Raw genomic sequence first — 18,479 nt, 5'->3', positions numbered from 1 at the left:
TCTGTTGCCAGATTTTATTTTGTGTTCTTTCAAAGCCGCAGCGGGATGTGAACTCGGGTCACCAGGTTACCGGTCCAGTGACATGACCGCCTACACTGCTGTCGCCGCCGTTCCCTCCCCCGGTCAGCCCCCGATAGCAATGGCTGCGGGGATCCACACCACGCAGGAGGCGGGGCAAGGCACTCAGGCACACTTACATACTCCTTGGCGCTGGGTTCCTGACTCTGGGGGTAGTCCGGGAGTGGAATGTCGCAGTCCGGACTGTAGTGCTGACAATAGTCGTAGGCGGCCTGGGGGTCGGAGGCAATCAACAGCTGCTGGATGTCACCCTGAGGGAGAGAAAGAGACAACGAGATGGTTAGCAGCGGCCGTCAGACGGAACCAAGGGCCTCCGGTAATTCAACAGCAAGCCCTTGAGGCTCCCTGGTAGTCGAGTGGGTAACTGCACCTCCGAGTACAGCACTGAGTCAAACTAAGGGGACAGGCCCTCCCCCTTCCCCCTCCCCACTCCCTCATCCCCACACACCTCCCCACTAACCCCTCCCTCATCCCCCTCCCATTCCCCCCTCCCTCTTCCCCCTCCCCTCCCCACTCCCCCTCCCCACTCCCCCCTCCCTCCTCCCCACTTCCTCCTCCCCCTCCCCACCCCCCTCCTCCTCCTCCTCCCCCTTCCCACTCCCCCCTCCCTCCTCCCCACTCCCCCCCTCCCCCTCCCCATTCTCCCTCTCCCTCCTCCCCCTCCCCCTTCCCACTCCCCCCTCCCTCCTCCCCACTCCCCCCTCCCCCTCCCCACTTCCCCCCTCCCTCCTCCCCACTCCCCCCTCCCCATCCCTCCTCCCCCTCCCCCTCCCCATTCCCCCCTCCCTCCTCCCCACTCCCCCCTCCCTCCTCCCCACTCCCCACTAACCCCTCCCCATCCCCCTCCCCACTACCCCCTCCCCACTAACAGTTCCCCACTAACTACCCCTCCCCCTCCCCACTACCCCCTCCCCACTAACCATTCCCCACTCACTACCCCTCCCCACTACCCCTCCCCACTAACCATTCCTCAACCACTACCCCTCCCCACTACCTCTCCCCACTAACCCCTCCCCAGTCCCCACTACCCCCTTACCCTCCCCCTCCCCACTACCCCTCCCCACTATCCCCTCCCCCTCCCCACTAACCCCTCCCCACTATCTACCCCTGCCATGGTACAAGCACTTCCATGTTTTCATGCAAAGCTCGGGTGAGAGAGTGCGACCGACAGCAACATTACACCCACCCTGCGGCTGCTGCCAGGAAGCTGGTGCCCCGCCCCTTCCCTTCCCGCAGCCCTCCCCCCACCCAGAGTTCTGTTTCTTTAAAAAGAAAGATTTGGATTTAGATAGCGCCTTTCACAACCACCGGACATCTCAAAACACCTTACGGCGAATGAAATACTTTTGGAGTGTAGTCACTGTTGTAATGTGAGAAAAGCAGCAGCCAATTTGCACACAGCAAGTTCCCACAAACAGCAATGTGATAATGACCCAGATAATCTGTTTTTTAAACAAACTGGCGATGCCCTGGGAGTGTTTGATGGGACAGTGTAGAGGGAGCTTTATTCTGTATCTAACCCGTGCTGTACCTGCCCTGGGAGTGTTTGATGGGACAGTGTAGATGGAGCTTTACTCTGTATCTAACCCGTGCTGTACCTGCCCTGGGAGTTATTTGATGGGACAGTGTAGAGGGAGCTTTACTCTGTATCTAACCCGTGCTGTACCTGCCCTGGGAGTTTAGAATTGTTCAAAATTAGAAGTGTGCGGAGATGTCAGAGAGTTGTGGGGCTGGAGAAGGTTAAGGTGCTAGGGTGGGGCATGGCCTGGGTGGATTAGAACAAGGATGAGAATTTCACATACTAATGAACTGGGAAAGAAAGCCTGGAGGACTACTTTGCGGCAAGGACTTGAGCAGATAATGCAGGCTGACACTGCAGTGCAGTAGTGAGGGAGCGCAGCAATGTCGGAGGTGCTGTCTTTTGGATAAGACTTTAAACTCTCAGTTGGACATAAAAGATCTCACGGACACTATTCGAAGAGCAGGGGAGTTCTCACCGGTTTCCAGTGCCAATATTTATCCCTCAATCGATATCACTAAAAAACAGATTATCTGGTCATTATCACACTGATGTTTGTGGGAGCTTGCTGTGCGCAGATTGGCTGCCACATTTGCCACATTACAACAGTGACTACACTTCACAAATGTACTTCATTGGCTCTAAAGTGCTTTGGGATGTGCGGTAGTCATGAAAAGAGCAATGGAAAGAAATCAGGTTGTACCTCAAAGACTTCTTCGTCCAGGATCCTTGTTCCGAACACCACGATTCCCTTGGTGTCGATGATGGGTCGGTTACTCCGGGGCAGGGGCTTGGTCACTGTCTTTTTGCAGTCAACAATCATGGTGATTTTCTTCTTCTGCACGCTGATAGCCAGTCGATGCCACCTGTCAATGAGAGAGAGAACACAAGGTGGGTCAGTGAGAGTAAAACACAGGGTAACAGACATAGAAACAGACACACACACATACAGACATAGAAACAGACACACACACATACAGACATAGAAACAGAGACACACAGACATAGAAACAGACACACACAGACATAGAAATAGACAAACACACATACAGACATAGAAACACACACACACAGACATTGAAACACAGACACACACATACAGACATAGAAACAGACACACACAGACATAGAAACACACACACACATACAGGCACAACACACATAGACATACAGACAAACAGTCAGACATGGAAACAGACACACACAGACACAAAGAAACAGACACACACACACAGACATAGAAACAGACACACACATACAGACATAGAAACAGACAGACACAGACATAGAAACAGACACACACACACATAAAGACATAGAAACAGACACACACACACACACAGAAACACACACACACATACACACACACAGACATAGAAACAGACACAGACAGGCATGCAGACAGACACAGACATAGAAACAGACAGAGACATAGACATAGAAACAGACACAGACAGAGATACAGACAGACACAGACATAGAAACAGACACAGACATAGAAACAGACAGACACACACAGATAGACATGGAAACAGACACACACAGACACAAAGAAACAGACACACACACAGACATAGAAACAGACACACACACATACAGACATAGAAACAGACAGACACAGACATAGAAACAGACACACACACATAAAGACATAGAAACAGACACAGACACACACAGATAGGCATGCAGAGACACACACAGACACAGACACAGACATAGAAACAGACAGAGACATAGACATAGAAACAGAAACAGACATAGAAACAGACAGACACAGACATAGAAACAGACACAGGCATAGAAACAGACAGACACACATGGATAGACATGTTAACAGACACACACAGACTAGAAACAGACACACAGACATGGAAACAGACACACACAGACATACAGGCGCACACAGACATGGAAACAAACACACACAGACATAGAAACAGACACAGACACAGATATAGAAACAGACACAGATATAGAAACAGACACAGGCATAGAAACAGACACAGACAAAGAAACAGACGCAGGCATAGAAACAGACACAGACAAAGAAACAGACCATAGAAACAGACACAGACATAGAAACAGACACAGGCATAGAAACAGACACAGACAAATAAACAGACACAGGCATAGAAACAGACACAAAGAAACAGACACAGACACAGACCATAGAAACAGACACAGACATAGAAACAGACACAGACATAGAAACAGACACAGACATAGAAACAGACACAGGCATAGAAACAGACACAGACAAAGAAACAGACACAGACAAAGAAACAGACACAGACACAGACATAGAAACAGACACAGACATAGAAACAGACACAGACAAAGAAACAGACACAGACACAGACATAGAATCAGACAAAGACATAGAAACAGACACAGACATAGAAACAGACATAGACATAGAAACAGACGCAGACAGGCATGCAAACAGACACAGACATAGAAACAGACAGAGACATAGACATAGAAACAGACACAGACAGAGATACAGACAGACACAGACATAGAAACAGACACAGGCATAGAAACAGACAGACACACACAGATAGACATGGAAACAGACACACACAGACACAAAGAAACAGACACACACACAGACATAGAAACAGACACACACACATACAGACATAGAAACAGACAGACACAGACATAGAAACAGACACACACACATAAAGACATAGAAACAGACACAGACACACACATAGACACACACACACACATACACACACAAAGACATAGAAACAGACAAAGACACACACAGATAGGCATGCAGAGACACACACAGACACAGACACAGACATAGAAACAGACAGAGACATAGACATAGAAACAGAAACAGACATAGAAACAGACAGACACAGACATAGAAACAGACACAGACACACACAGATAGGCATGCAGAGACACACACAGACACAGACACAGACATAGAAACAGACAGAGACATAGACATAGAAACAGAAACAGACAGACACAGACATAGAAACAGACACAGGCATAGAAACAGACAGACACACATGGATAGACATGTTAACAGACACACACAGACTAGAAACAGACACACAGACATGGAAACAGACACACACAGACATACAGGCACACACAGACATGGAAACAAACACACACAGACATAGAAACAGACACAGACACAGATATAGAAACAGACACAGACCATAGAAACAGACACAGACATAGAAACAGACACAGGCATAGAAACAGACACAGACAAATAAACAGACACAGGCATAGAAACAGACACAAAGAAACAGACACAGACACAGACCATAGAAACAGACACAGACATAGAAACAGACACAGACATAGAAACAGACACAGGCATAGAAACAGACACAGACAAAGAAACAGACACAGACACAGACATAGAATCAGACAAAGACATAGAAACAGACACAGACATAGAAACAGACATAGACATAGAAACAGACGCAGACATAGAAACAGACACAGACATAGAAACAGACACAGACACATATAGAAACAAATGTAGACATAGAAACAGACACAGACACATATAGAAACAGACACAGACATAGAACCAAACACAAACATAGAAATAGACTCAGAAAGAGAAACAGACACAGACACAGAAACAGACATAGAGACAGACTCAGTCATAGAAACAGACACAGACGTAGAAACAGACACAGACATAGATACAGACTCAGTCATAGAAACAGACACAGACACAGAGATAGAAACAGACACAGACATAGAAACATAGAAAATAGGTGCAGGAGTAGGCCATTCGGCCCTTCGAGCCTGCACCGCCATTCAATGAGTTCATGGCTGAACATGCAACTTCAGTACCCCATTCCTGCTTTCACGCCATACCCCTTGATCCCCCGAGTAGTAAGGACTTCATCTAACTCCTTTTTGAATATATTTAGTGAATTGGCCTCAACAACTTTCTGTGGTAGAGAATTCCACAGGTTCACCACTCTCTGGGTGAAGAAGTTTCTCCTCTTCCTCGGTCCTAACTGGCTTACCCCTTATCCTTAGACTGTGTCCCCTGGTTCTGGACTTCCCCAACATTGGGAACATTCTTCCTGCATCAAACCTGTCGAAACCCATCAGAATTTTAAATGTTTCTATGAGGACCCCTCTCATTCTTCTGAACTCCAGTGAATACAAGCCCAGTTGATCCAGTCTTTCTTGATAGGTCAGTCCCGCCATCCCGGGAATCAGTCTGGTGAACCTTCGCTGCACTCCCTCAATAGCAAGAATGTCCTTCCTCAGGTTAGGAGACCAAAACTGTACACAATACTCCAGATGTGGCCTCACCAAGGCCCTGTACAACTGTAGCAACACCTCCCTGCCCTGTACTCAAATCCCCTCGCTATGAAGGCCAACATGCCATTTGCTTTCTTAACCGCTTGCTGTACCTGCATGCCAACCTTCAATGACTGATGTAACATGACACCCAGGTCTCGTTGCACCTCCCCTTTTCCTAATCTGTCACCATTCAGATAATAGTCTGTCTCTCTGTTTTTACCACCAAAGTGGATAACCTCACATTTATCCACATTATACTTCATCTGTCATGCATTTGCCCACTCACCTAAGTCGCTCTGCAGCCTCATAGCATCCTCCTTGCAGCTCACACTGCCACCTAACTTAGTGTCATCCGTAAATTTGGAGATACAACATTTAATCCCCTCGTCTAAATCATTAATGTACAGTGTAAACAGCTGGGGCCCCAGCACAGAACCTAGCGGTACCCCACTAGTCACTGCCTGCCATTCTGAAAAGTCCCCATTTACTCCTACTCTTTGCTTCCTGTCTGACAACCAGTTCTCAATCCATGTCAGCACACTACCCCCAATCCCATGTGCTTTAACTTTGCACATTAATCTCTTGTGTGGGACCTTGTCGAAAGCCTTCTGAAAGTCCAAATATACCACATCAACTGGACTGGAAACATCTACTGGAAACATCCTCAAAAAATTCCAGAAGATTTGCCAAGAATGATTTCCCTTTCACAATCCATGCTGACTTGGACCTATCATGTCACCTCTTTCCAAATGCACTGCTATGACATCCTTAATAATTGATTCCATCATTTTACCCACTACTGATGTCAGGCTGACCGGTCTATAATTCCCTGTTTTCTCTCTTCCTCCTTTTTTAAAAAGTGGGGTTACATTGGCTACCCTCCACTCGATTGGAACTGATCCAGAGTCTCTGGAATGTTGGAAAATGACTGTCAATGCATCCGCTATTTCCAAGGCCACCTCCTTAAGTACTCTGGGATGCAGTCCATCATGCCCTGGGGATTTATCGGCCTTCAATCCCATCAATTTCCACAACACAATTTCCCGACTAAGAAGGATTTCCCTCAGTTCCTCCTCCTTACTAGACCCTCTGACCCCTTTTATATCCGGAAGGTTGTTTGTGTCCTCCTTAGTGAATACCGAACCAAAGTACTTGTTCAATTGGTCCGCCATTTCTTTGTTCCCCGTTATGACTTCCCCTGATTCTGACTGCAGGGGACCTACGTTTGTCTTTACTAACCTTTTTATCTTTACATATCTATAGAAACATTTGCAATCCGTCTTAATGTTCCCTGCAAGCTTCTTCTCGTACTCCATTTTCCCTGCCCTAATCAAACCCTTTGTCCTCTTCTGCTGAGTTTTAAATTTCTCCCAGTCCCCGGGTTCGCTGCTATTTCTGGCCAATTTGTATGCCACTTCCTTGGCTTTAATACTATCCCTGATTTCCCTTGATAGCCACGGTTGAGCCACCTTCCCTTTTTTATTTTTACGCCAGACAGGGATGTACAATTGTTGTAGTTCATCCATGCGGTCTCTAAATGTCTGCCATTGCCCATCCACAGTCAACCCCTTAAGTATCATTCGCCAATCTATCCTAGCCAATTCACGCCTCATACCTTCAAAGTTGCCTTCTTTAAGTTCTGGACCATGGTCTCTGAATTAACTGTTTCATTCGCCATCCTAATGCAGAATTCCACCATATTATGGTCACTCTTCCCCAAGGGGCCTCGCACAACGAGATTGCTAATTAATCCTCTCTTATTACACAACACCCAGTCTAAGATGGCCTTCCCCCTGGTTGGTTCCTCGACATATTGGTCTAGAAAACCATCCCTTATGCACTCCAGGAAATCCTCCTCCACCGTATTGCTTCCAGTTTGGTTATCCCAATCTATGTGCATATTAAAGTCACCCATTATAACTGCTGCACCTTTATTGCATGCACCCCTAATTTCCTGTTTGATGCCCTCCCCAACATCACTACTACTGTTTGGAGGTCTGTACACAACTCCCACTAACATTTTTTTCCCTTTGGTGTTCTGCAGCTCTACCCATATCGATTCCACATCATCCAAGCTAATGTCCTTCCCAACTAATGCATTAATCTCCTCCTTAACCCACAATGCTACCCCACCTCCTTTTCCTTTTATTCTATCCTTCCTGAATGTTGAATACCCCTGTATGTTGAGTTCCCAGCCCTGATCATCCTGGAGCCACGTCTCTGTAATCCCAATCACATCATATTTGTTAACATCTATTTGCACAGTTAATTCATCCACCTTATTACGGATACTCCTTGCATTAAGACACAATGCCTTCAGGCTTGTTTTTTTAACACCCTTTGTCGTTTTAGAATTTTGCTGTACAGTGGCCCTTTTTGTTCTTTGCCTTGGGTTTCTCTGCCCTCCACTTTTCCTCATCTCCTTTCTGTCTTTTGCTTTTGTCTCCTTTTTGTTTCCCTCTGTCTCCCTGCATTGGTTCCTATCCCCCTGCCATATTAGTTTAACTCCTCCCCAACAGCACGAGCAAACACTCCCCCTAGGACATTGGTTCCGGTCCTGCCCAGGTACAGACCGTCTGGTTTGTACTGGTCCCACCTCCCCCAGAACCGGTTCCAATGCCCCAGGAATTCGAATCCCTCCCTGCTGCACCACTGCTCAAGCCACGTATTCATCTGCGCTATCCTGCGATTCCTACTCTGACTAGCACGTGGCACTGGTAGCAATCCCGAGATTACTACTTTTGAGGTACTACTTTTTAATTTAGCTCCTAGCTCCTTAAATTCGTTTCGTAGGACCTCATCCCTTTTTTTACCTATGTCGTTGGTACCAATGTGCACCATGACAACTGGCTGTTCTCCCTCCCTTTTTAGAATGTCCTGCACCCGCTCCGAGACATCCTTGACCCTTGCACCAGGGAGGCAACATACCATCCTGGAATCTCGGTTGCTGCTGCAGAAACGCCTATCTATTCCCCTTACAATTGAATCCCCTATCACTATCGCTCTCCCACTCTTTTTCCTGCCCTCCTGTGTAACAGAGCCAGCCACGGTGCCATGAACTTGGCTGCTGCTGCCCTCCCCTGATGAATCACCCCCCCAACAGTACCCAAAGCAGTGTATCAGTTTTGCAAGGGGATGACCACAGGGGACCCCTGCAGTACCTTCCATAGAAACAGACACAGACACAGAAATAGAAACAGACACTGACACAGACATAGAAACAGACACAGACACAGACACAGACATCGAAACAGAAACAGACACAGACATAGAAACATACACGGACACAGACGTAGAAACGGACACGGACACAGACCTATAAACAGACACAGGCATAGAAACACAGGCATGGAAACAGACAATGACACAGACATGGAAACAGACACAGACATAGAAACAGACACAGACATCGAAACAGACACAGAAAGAGACATAGAAACAGACACAGACAGAGAAACAGACACAGACACAGACATAGAAACAGACACAGACATAGAAACAGACACAGACATAGAAACAGACACAGACACAGACATAGAAACGGACACAGACACAGACATAGAAACAGAAACAGTCACAGACAGAGAAACATACACAGACACAGAAACAGACACAGACACAGGCATCGAAACAGACACAGACACAGACATAGAAACAGACAAGGAAACAGACATAGAAACAGACACAGACATCGAAACAGACACAGACACAGGCATAGAAACCGATACAGACACAGAATCAGACATGTACATAGAAACATACACAGAGACGTACATAGAAACAGACACAGATATAGAAACAGACACAGACACAAACATAGAAACAGACGCAGACAAAGACACAGGCATACAAACAGACACAGACACAGGCATAGAAAAAGATACAGACACAGAAACAGACACAGACACAGAAACTGACAGAGACTCAGACATAGAAACAGACACTGACATAGAAACAGACACAGACATAGAAACAGACACAGACACAGACATAGAAACAGACACAGACATAGAAACAGACACAGACAGACAAAGAAACAGACACAGACACAGGCATAGAAACAGACACAGACATCGAAACAGACACAGACACAGACATAGAAACAGACACGGACACAGACATAGAAACGGATACGGACACAGACCTATAAACAGACACAGACATAGAAACACAGGCATAGAAACAGACAATGATACAGACATGGAAACAGAAACAGACATAGAAACAGACACAGACACAGACATAGAAACGGACACAGACACAGACATAGAAACAGAAACAGTCACAGACAGAGAAACGTAAACAGACACAGAAACAGACACAGACACAGACACAGGCATCGAAACAGACACAGACATAGAAACAGACAAGGAAACAGTCATAGAAACAAACATAGAAACAGACACAGACAAAGACACAGACATACAAACAGACACAGACACAGGCATAGAAAAAGATACAGACACAGAAACAGACACAGATATAGAAACAGACACAGACACGGACATAGAAACAGACACAGACATAGAAACAGACACAGACATCGAAACAGACACAGACACAGACATGGAAACAGACACGGACACAGACATAGAAACGGACACGGACATAGAAACAGACACAGACACAGACATGGAAACAGACACGGACACAAACATAGAAACACAGGCATAGAAACAGACAATGACACAGACATGGAAACAGACACAGAAATCGAAACAGACACAGACAGAGACATAGAAACAGACACAGACATAGAAACAGACACAGGCACCGACACAGACATCGAAACAGACACAGACACAGACATAGAAACATACACAAACATCGAAACAGACACAGACACAGACATAGAAACATACACAAACATCGAAACAGGCACAGACATAGAAACAGAAACAGACACAGACATAGAAACAGACACAGACATAGAAACAGACACAGAAATTGACATAGAAACAGACACAGTCACAGACATAGAAACAGACACAGATATAGAAACCGACACTGACACAGTCATAGAAACGGACACGGACACAGACCTATAAACAGACACAGACATAGAAATTAGGCATAGAAACAGACAATGACACAGACATGGAAACAGAAACAGACATAGAAACAGACACAGACACAGACATAGAAACGGACACAGACACATACATAGAAACAGAAACAGTCACAGACAGAGAAACGTACACAGACACAGAAACAGACACAGACACAGACACAGGCATCGAAACAGACACAGACACAGACATAGAAACAGACAAGGAAACAGACATAGAAACAGACACAGACATCGAAACAGACACAGACACAGGCATAGAAACAGAAACAGACACAGAATCAGACATGTACAGAGAAACATACACAGAGACGTACATAGAAACAGACACAGATATGGAAACAGACACAGACATAGAAACACACACAGACACAAACATATAAACAGACACAGACAAAGACACAGACATACAAACAGACACAGACACAGGCATAGAAAAAGATACAGACACAGAAACAGACACAGATATAGAAACAGACAGAGACACAGACATAGAAACAGAAAGTGACATAGACACAGACACAGACATAGAAACATATACAAACATCGAAACAGACACAGACACAGACATAGAAACATACACAAACATCGAAACAGGCACAGACATAGAAACAGAAACAGACACAGACATAGAAACAGACACAGTCACAGACATAGAAACAGACACAGATATAGAAACCGACACTGACACAGTCATAGAAACAGACACAGACATAGAAACAGACACAGACATAGAAACAGACACAGACATAGAAACAGACACACACATAGTAACTGACACAGTCATAGAAACAGACACAGGCATAGAAACAGACACAGACAGACACAGACATAGAAACAGACATAGAAACAGACACAGGCACAGACATAGAACAGACACAGACACATATAGAAACAGACATAGAAACAGACACAGACACAGACACAGAAACAGACGCAGTCACAGACATAGAAACAGACACAGACATAAAAACAGACACTGACACTGACACAGACACGGACAAAGAAACAGACACAGACATGGACATAGAAACACACACGGACATAGAAACAGATAAAGATACAGAAACAGACACAGACACAGAAACAGACACAGGAATAGAGACAGACACAGACATAGAAACAAACACAGACACATATAGAAACAGACACAGACATAGAAACAGACACGGACATAGAAACAGACGCAGACACAGACATAGAAACAGACACAGACATAGAAACGGACACAGAAATAGACACAGACACGGACAAAGAAACAGACATAGACATGGACATAGAACCAGACACGTACATAGAAACAGACACAGACATAGAAACAGATACGGACACAGAAACAGACACAGACATAGAAACAGACAGACACACACACACACATACACACACACACACATAGAAACAAATGCACACATACACATACACATAGAAACAGACACATGGAAAGAGTCACGGACATAGACATAGAAACAGACATAAAAACTGACAGAGTCATAGAAACAGACACAGGCACGCTATTAGAAACAGACACAGACATAGAAACATACACAGACATGGGAACAGAAACAGACACAGACACAGACACCGAAACAGACACAGACGTGGAAACAGAAACAGACACAGATATAGAAACAGACACAGACACAGACATAGAAATAGACACAGTAACAGACATCGAAACAGACACAGACACAGAAACAGACACAAATACAGACATAGAAAAAGACACAGACACAGAAACAGACACAGACATAGAAACAGACACAGACATCGAAACAGACACAGACATCGAAACAGACACAGACAGAGACATAGAAACAGACACAGACATAGAAACATACACAGACACGAGAAGAAACAGACACAGACACAGACACAGACATAGAAACAGACAAGGAAACAGACATAGAAACAGACATAGAAACAGACACAGACATCGAAACAGACACAGACACAGGCATAGAAACAGAAACAGACACAGAATCAGACATGTACATAGAAACATACACAGAGACGTACATAGAAACAGACACAGATATGGAAACAGACACAGACATAGAAACAGACACAGACACAAACATACAAACAGACACAGACACAGGCATAGAAAAAGATACAGACACAGAAACAGACACAGATATAGAAACAGACAGACATAGAAACAGACACAGACATTGACATAGAAACAGACACAGTCACAGACAGAGAAACAGACACAGATATAGAAACCGACACTGACACAGTCATAGAAACAGACACAGTCATAGAAACAGACACATACATAGAAACAGACACAGGCACAGACATAGAACAGACACAGACACATATAGAAACAGACATAGAAACAGACACAGAAACAGACGCAGTCACAGACATAGAAACAGACACAGACATAAAAATAGATACTGACACTGACACAGACACAGACACGGACAAAGAAACAGACACAGACATGGACATAGAAACACACACGGACATAGAAACAGACACAGACACAGAAACAGACACAGACGCAGAAACAGACACAGGCATAGAAACAGACACAGACATAGAAACAAACACAGACACATATAGAAACAGACACAGACATAGAAACAGACACAGACATAGAAACAGACACAGACACAGACATAGAAACAGACACAGACATAGAAACGGACACAGACATAGACACAGACACGGACAAAGAAACAGACATAGACATGGACATAGAACCAGACACGTACATAGAAACAGACACAGACATAGAAACAGATACGGACACAGAAACAGACACAGACATAGAAACAGACAGACACACACACACACATACACACACAAACACACACATAGAAACAAATGCACACATACACATACACATAGAAACAGACACAGGGAAAGAGTCATGGACATAGACATAGAAACAGACATAAAAACTGACAGAGTCATAGAAACAGACACAGACATAGAAACATACACAGACACGGGAACAGAAACAGACACAGACACAGACATAGAAACAGACACAGACATAGAAACAGATACAGACACGGAGATAGAAACAGACACAGACACCGAAACAGACACAGACATGGAAAAAGAAACAGACACAGACATAGAAACAGACACAGACACAGACATAGAAACAGACACAGTAACAGACAGAAAAACATACACAGACACAGAAATAGACACAGACATCGAAACAGACACAGACACAGAAACAGACACAAATACAGACATAGAAAAAGACACAAACACAGAAACAGACAGAGACATAGAAACAGAAACAGACATCGAAACAGACACAGACATCGAAACAGACACAGACAGAGACATAGAAACAGACACAGACACAGGCACAGACACAGACATAGAAACAGACACAGACATAGAAACAGACACAGACACGGACATAGAAACAGACACAGACACAGACACAGACATAGAAACAGACACAGTCACAGACAGAGAAACATACACAGACACAGAAACAGACACAAATACAGACATAGAAAAAGACACAGACACAGAAGCAGACACAGACATAGAAACAGACACAGACATCGAAACATACACAGACAGAGACATAGAAACAGACACAGACACAGGCACAGACACAGAAACAGACACAGACAGACATAGAAACAGGCACAGACATAGAAAGAGACACGGCCATAGAAAGAGATGAAACAGACAGAGACATAGAATCAGACACAGACATAGAAACAGATACAGACATAGAAACAGGCACAGGCATAGAAAGAGACACAGACACGTATATAGAAACAGACATAGATATAGAAACAGACATAGACACAGGCATAGAAACAGAAACTGACACAGAAACAGACACAGACATAGAATCAGGCACAGGCACCGACATAGAAACAGACACAGACACAGACATAGAAACAGACACAGACATAGAATCAGGCACAGGCACAGACATAGAAACAGATACAAACATAGAAACAGACACAAACAGAGAAACAGACAGACACAAACATAGAAACAGACACAGACACAGACATCGAAACAGATACAGACATAGAAACAGACACAGACATAGAAACAGACACAGGCACAAACATAGAAACAGACACAGACACAGACATAGAAACAGACACAGGCATAGAAACAGACACAGACACACACACACACACAAACACACACATAGAAACAAACACACATATACACATACACATCGAAACAGACACATGGAAAGAGTCACGGATATAGACATAGAAACTGACACAGTCATAGAAACAGACACAGGCACGCTATTAGAAACAGACACAGACATAGAAACATACACAGACACGGGAACAGAAACAGACACAGACAAAGACATAGAAACAGACACAGACATAGAAACAGACACAGACATCGAAACAGACACAGACATCGAAACAGAAACAGACACAGACATAGAAACAGACACAGAGTCAGACATAGAAACAGACACAGTCACAGACATCGAAACAGACACAGACACAGAAACAGACACAAATACAGACATAGAAAAAGACACAGACACAGAAACAGACACAGACATAAAAACAGACACAGACATTGAAACAGACACAGACAGAGACATAGAAACAGACACAGACACAGGCACAGACACAGAAACAGACACAGACAGACATAGAAACAGGCACAGATATAGAAACAGGCACAGACATAGAAACAGATACAGACATAGAAACAGACACAGACTTAGAAAGAGACACAGACACGTACATAAAAACAGACACAGATATAGAATCAGACACAGACATAGAAACAGACACATATATAGAAACAGATACAGGCATAGAAACAGACACAGACTTAGAAAGAGACACAGACACGTACATAGAAACAGACATAGATTATAGAGACAGACACAGACATAGAAACAGACACAGACACGTACAAAGAAACAAACACAGACGTAGAAACAGACACAGACACAGATACAGAAACAGACACAGAAACAGACACAGACATAGAAACAGACATGGACATAGAAACAGACACAGACATAGAAACAGATACAGACACAGAAACAGGCACAGACATAAAAACAGATACAGACACAGAAACAGGCACATGCACAGAAACAGACACAGACACAGAGATGGACATAGAAACAGACACGGATATAGAAACAGGCACAGGCATAGAAACAGACACAGCCATAGAAACAGACACAGACACAGACATAGAAACAGACACAGACATAGAAACAGACACAGACATGGAAATAGAAACAGACACAGACACAGACGTAGAAACAGACACAGACATAGAGACAGACTCAGTCATAGAAACAGAAACAGACACAGACATAGAAACATAGAAACATAGAAACATAGAAAATAGGTGCAGGAGTAGGCCATTCGGCCCTTCTAGCCTGCACCGCCATTCAATGAGTTCATGGCTGAACATGCAACTTCAGTACCCCATTCCTGCTTTCTCACCATACCCCTTGATTCCCCTCGTAGTAAGGACTTCATCTAACTCCTTTTTGAATATATTTAGTGAATTGGCCTCAACAACTTTCTGTGGTAGAGAATTCCACAGGTTCACCACTCTCTGGGTGAAGAAGTTTCTCCTCATCTCGGTCCTAAATGGCTTCCCCCTTATCCTTAGACTGTGTCCCCTGGTTCTGGACTTCCCCAACATTGGGAACATTCTTCCTGCATCTAACTTGTCTAACCCCGTCAGAATTTTAAACGTTTCTATGAGGTCCCCTCTCATTCTTCTGAACTCCAGTGAATACAAGCCCAGTTGATCCAGTCTTTCTTGATAGGTCAGTCCCGCCATCCCGGGAATCAGTCTGGTGAACCTTCGCTGCACGCCCTCAATAGCAAGAATGTCCTTCCTCAGGTTAGGAGACCAAAACTGTACACAGTACTCCAGGTGTGGCCTCACCAAGGCCCTGTACAACTGTAACAACACCTCCCTGCCCCTGTACTCAAATTCCCTCGCTATGAAGGCCAACATGCCATTTGCTTTCTTAACCGCCTGCTGTACCTGCATGCCAACCTTCAATGACTGATGTACCATGACACCCAGGTCTCTTTGCACCTCCCCTTTTCCTAATCTGTCACCATTCAGATAATAGTCTGTCTCTGTTTTTACCACCAAAGTGCATAACCTCACATTTATCCACATTATACTTCATCTGCCATGCATTTGCCCAATCACCTAACCTATCCAAGTCGCTCTGCAGCCTCATAGCATCCTCCTCGCAGCTCACACTGCCACCCAACTTAGTGTCATCCGCAAATTTGGAGATACTACATTTAATCCCCTTGTCTAAATCATTAATGTACAGTGTAAACAGCTGGGGCCTCAGCACAGAACCTAGCGGTACCCCACTAGTCACTGCCTGCCATTCTGAAAAGTCCCCATTTACTCCTACTCTTTGCTTCCTGTCTGACAACCAGTTCTCAGTCCATGTCAGCACACTACCCCCAATCCCATGTGCTTTAACTTTGCACATTAATCTCTTGTGTGGGACCTTGTCGAAAGCCTTCTGAAAGTCCAAATATACCACATCAACTGGTTCTCCCTTGTCCACTCTACTGGAAACATCCTCAAAAAATTCCAGAAGATTTGTCAGGCATGATTTCCCTTTCACAAATCCATGCTGACTTGGACCTATCATATCACCTCTTTCCAAATGCACTGCTATGAAATCCTTAATAATTGATTCCATCATTTTACCCACTACCGATGTCAGGCTGACCGGTCTATAATTCCCTGTTTTCTCTCTCCCTCCTTTTTTAAAAAGTGGGGTTACATTGGCTACCCTCCACTCCATAGGAACTGATCCAGAGTCAATGGAATGTTGGAAAATGACTGTCAATGCATCCACTATTTCCAAGGCCACCTCCTTAAGTACTCTGGGATGCAGTCCATCAGGCCCTGGGGATTTACCGGCCTTCAATCCCATCAATTTCCCCAACACAATTTCCCGACTAATAAGGATTTCCCTCAGTTCCTCCTACTTACTAGACTCTCCGACCCCTTTTATATCCGGAAGGTTGTTTGTGTCCTCCTTAGTGAATACCGAACCAAAGTACTTGTTCAATTGGTCCGCCATTTCTTTGTTCCCCGTTGTGACTTCCCCTGATTCTGACTGCAGGGGACCTACGTTTGTCTTTACTAACCTTTTTCTCTTTACATATCTATAGAAACTTTTGCAATCCGTCTTAATGTTCCCTGCAAGCTTCTTCTCATATCCATTTTCCCTGCCCTAATCAAACCCTTTGTCCTCCTCTGCTGAGTTCTAAATTTCTCCCAGTCCCCGGGTTCGCTGCTATTTCTGGCCAATTTGTATGCCACTTCCTTGGCTTTAATACTATCCCTGATTTCCCTTGATAGCCACGGTTGAGCCACCTTCCCTTTTTTATTTTTACGCCAGACAGGAATGTAAAATTATTGTAGTTCATCCATGCGGTCTCTAAATGTCTGCCATTGCCCATCCACAGTCAACCCATTAAGTATCATTCGCCAATCTATCCTAGCCAATTC

At 44.5% G+C, this 18,479-nt stretch overlaps 1 protein-coding gene across 1 annotated transcript in view; it reads right to left on the bottom strand.

Annotated features, from left to right (window-relative positions):
- The window catches only part of LOC139230192 (collagen alpha-1(XI) chain-like), a 202,843-nt gene that overhangs the window by 503 nt on the left and 183,861 nt on the right, over positions 1-18,479 (bottom strand). Inside the window, exons 4-5 of the mRNA XM_070862033.1 lie at positions 2,301-2,463; positions 202-329 (exon numbers count right to left, since the gene is read on the bottom strand). Coding sequence (XP_070718134.1) covers positions 202-329; positions 2,301-2,463 — 291 coding nt within the window. The remainder of the gene's footprint in view (positions 1-201; positions 330-2,300; positions 2,464-18,479) is intronic.

This window comes from Pristiophorus japonicus, chromosome 19, assembly GCF_044704955.1.
Source record: "Pristiophorus japonicus isolate sPriJap1 chromosome 19, sPriJap1.hap1, whole genome shotgun sequence".
Lineage (NCBI taxonomy): Eukaryota > Metazoa > Chordata > Chondrichthyes > Pristiophoridae > Pristiophorus > Pristiophorus japonicus.
This window is presented reverse-complemented; position numbering and strand designations above follow the sequence as displayed.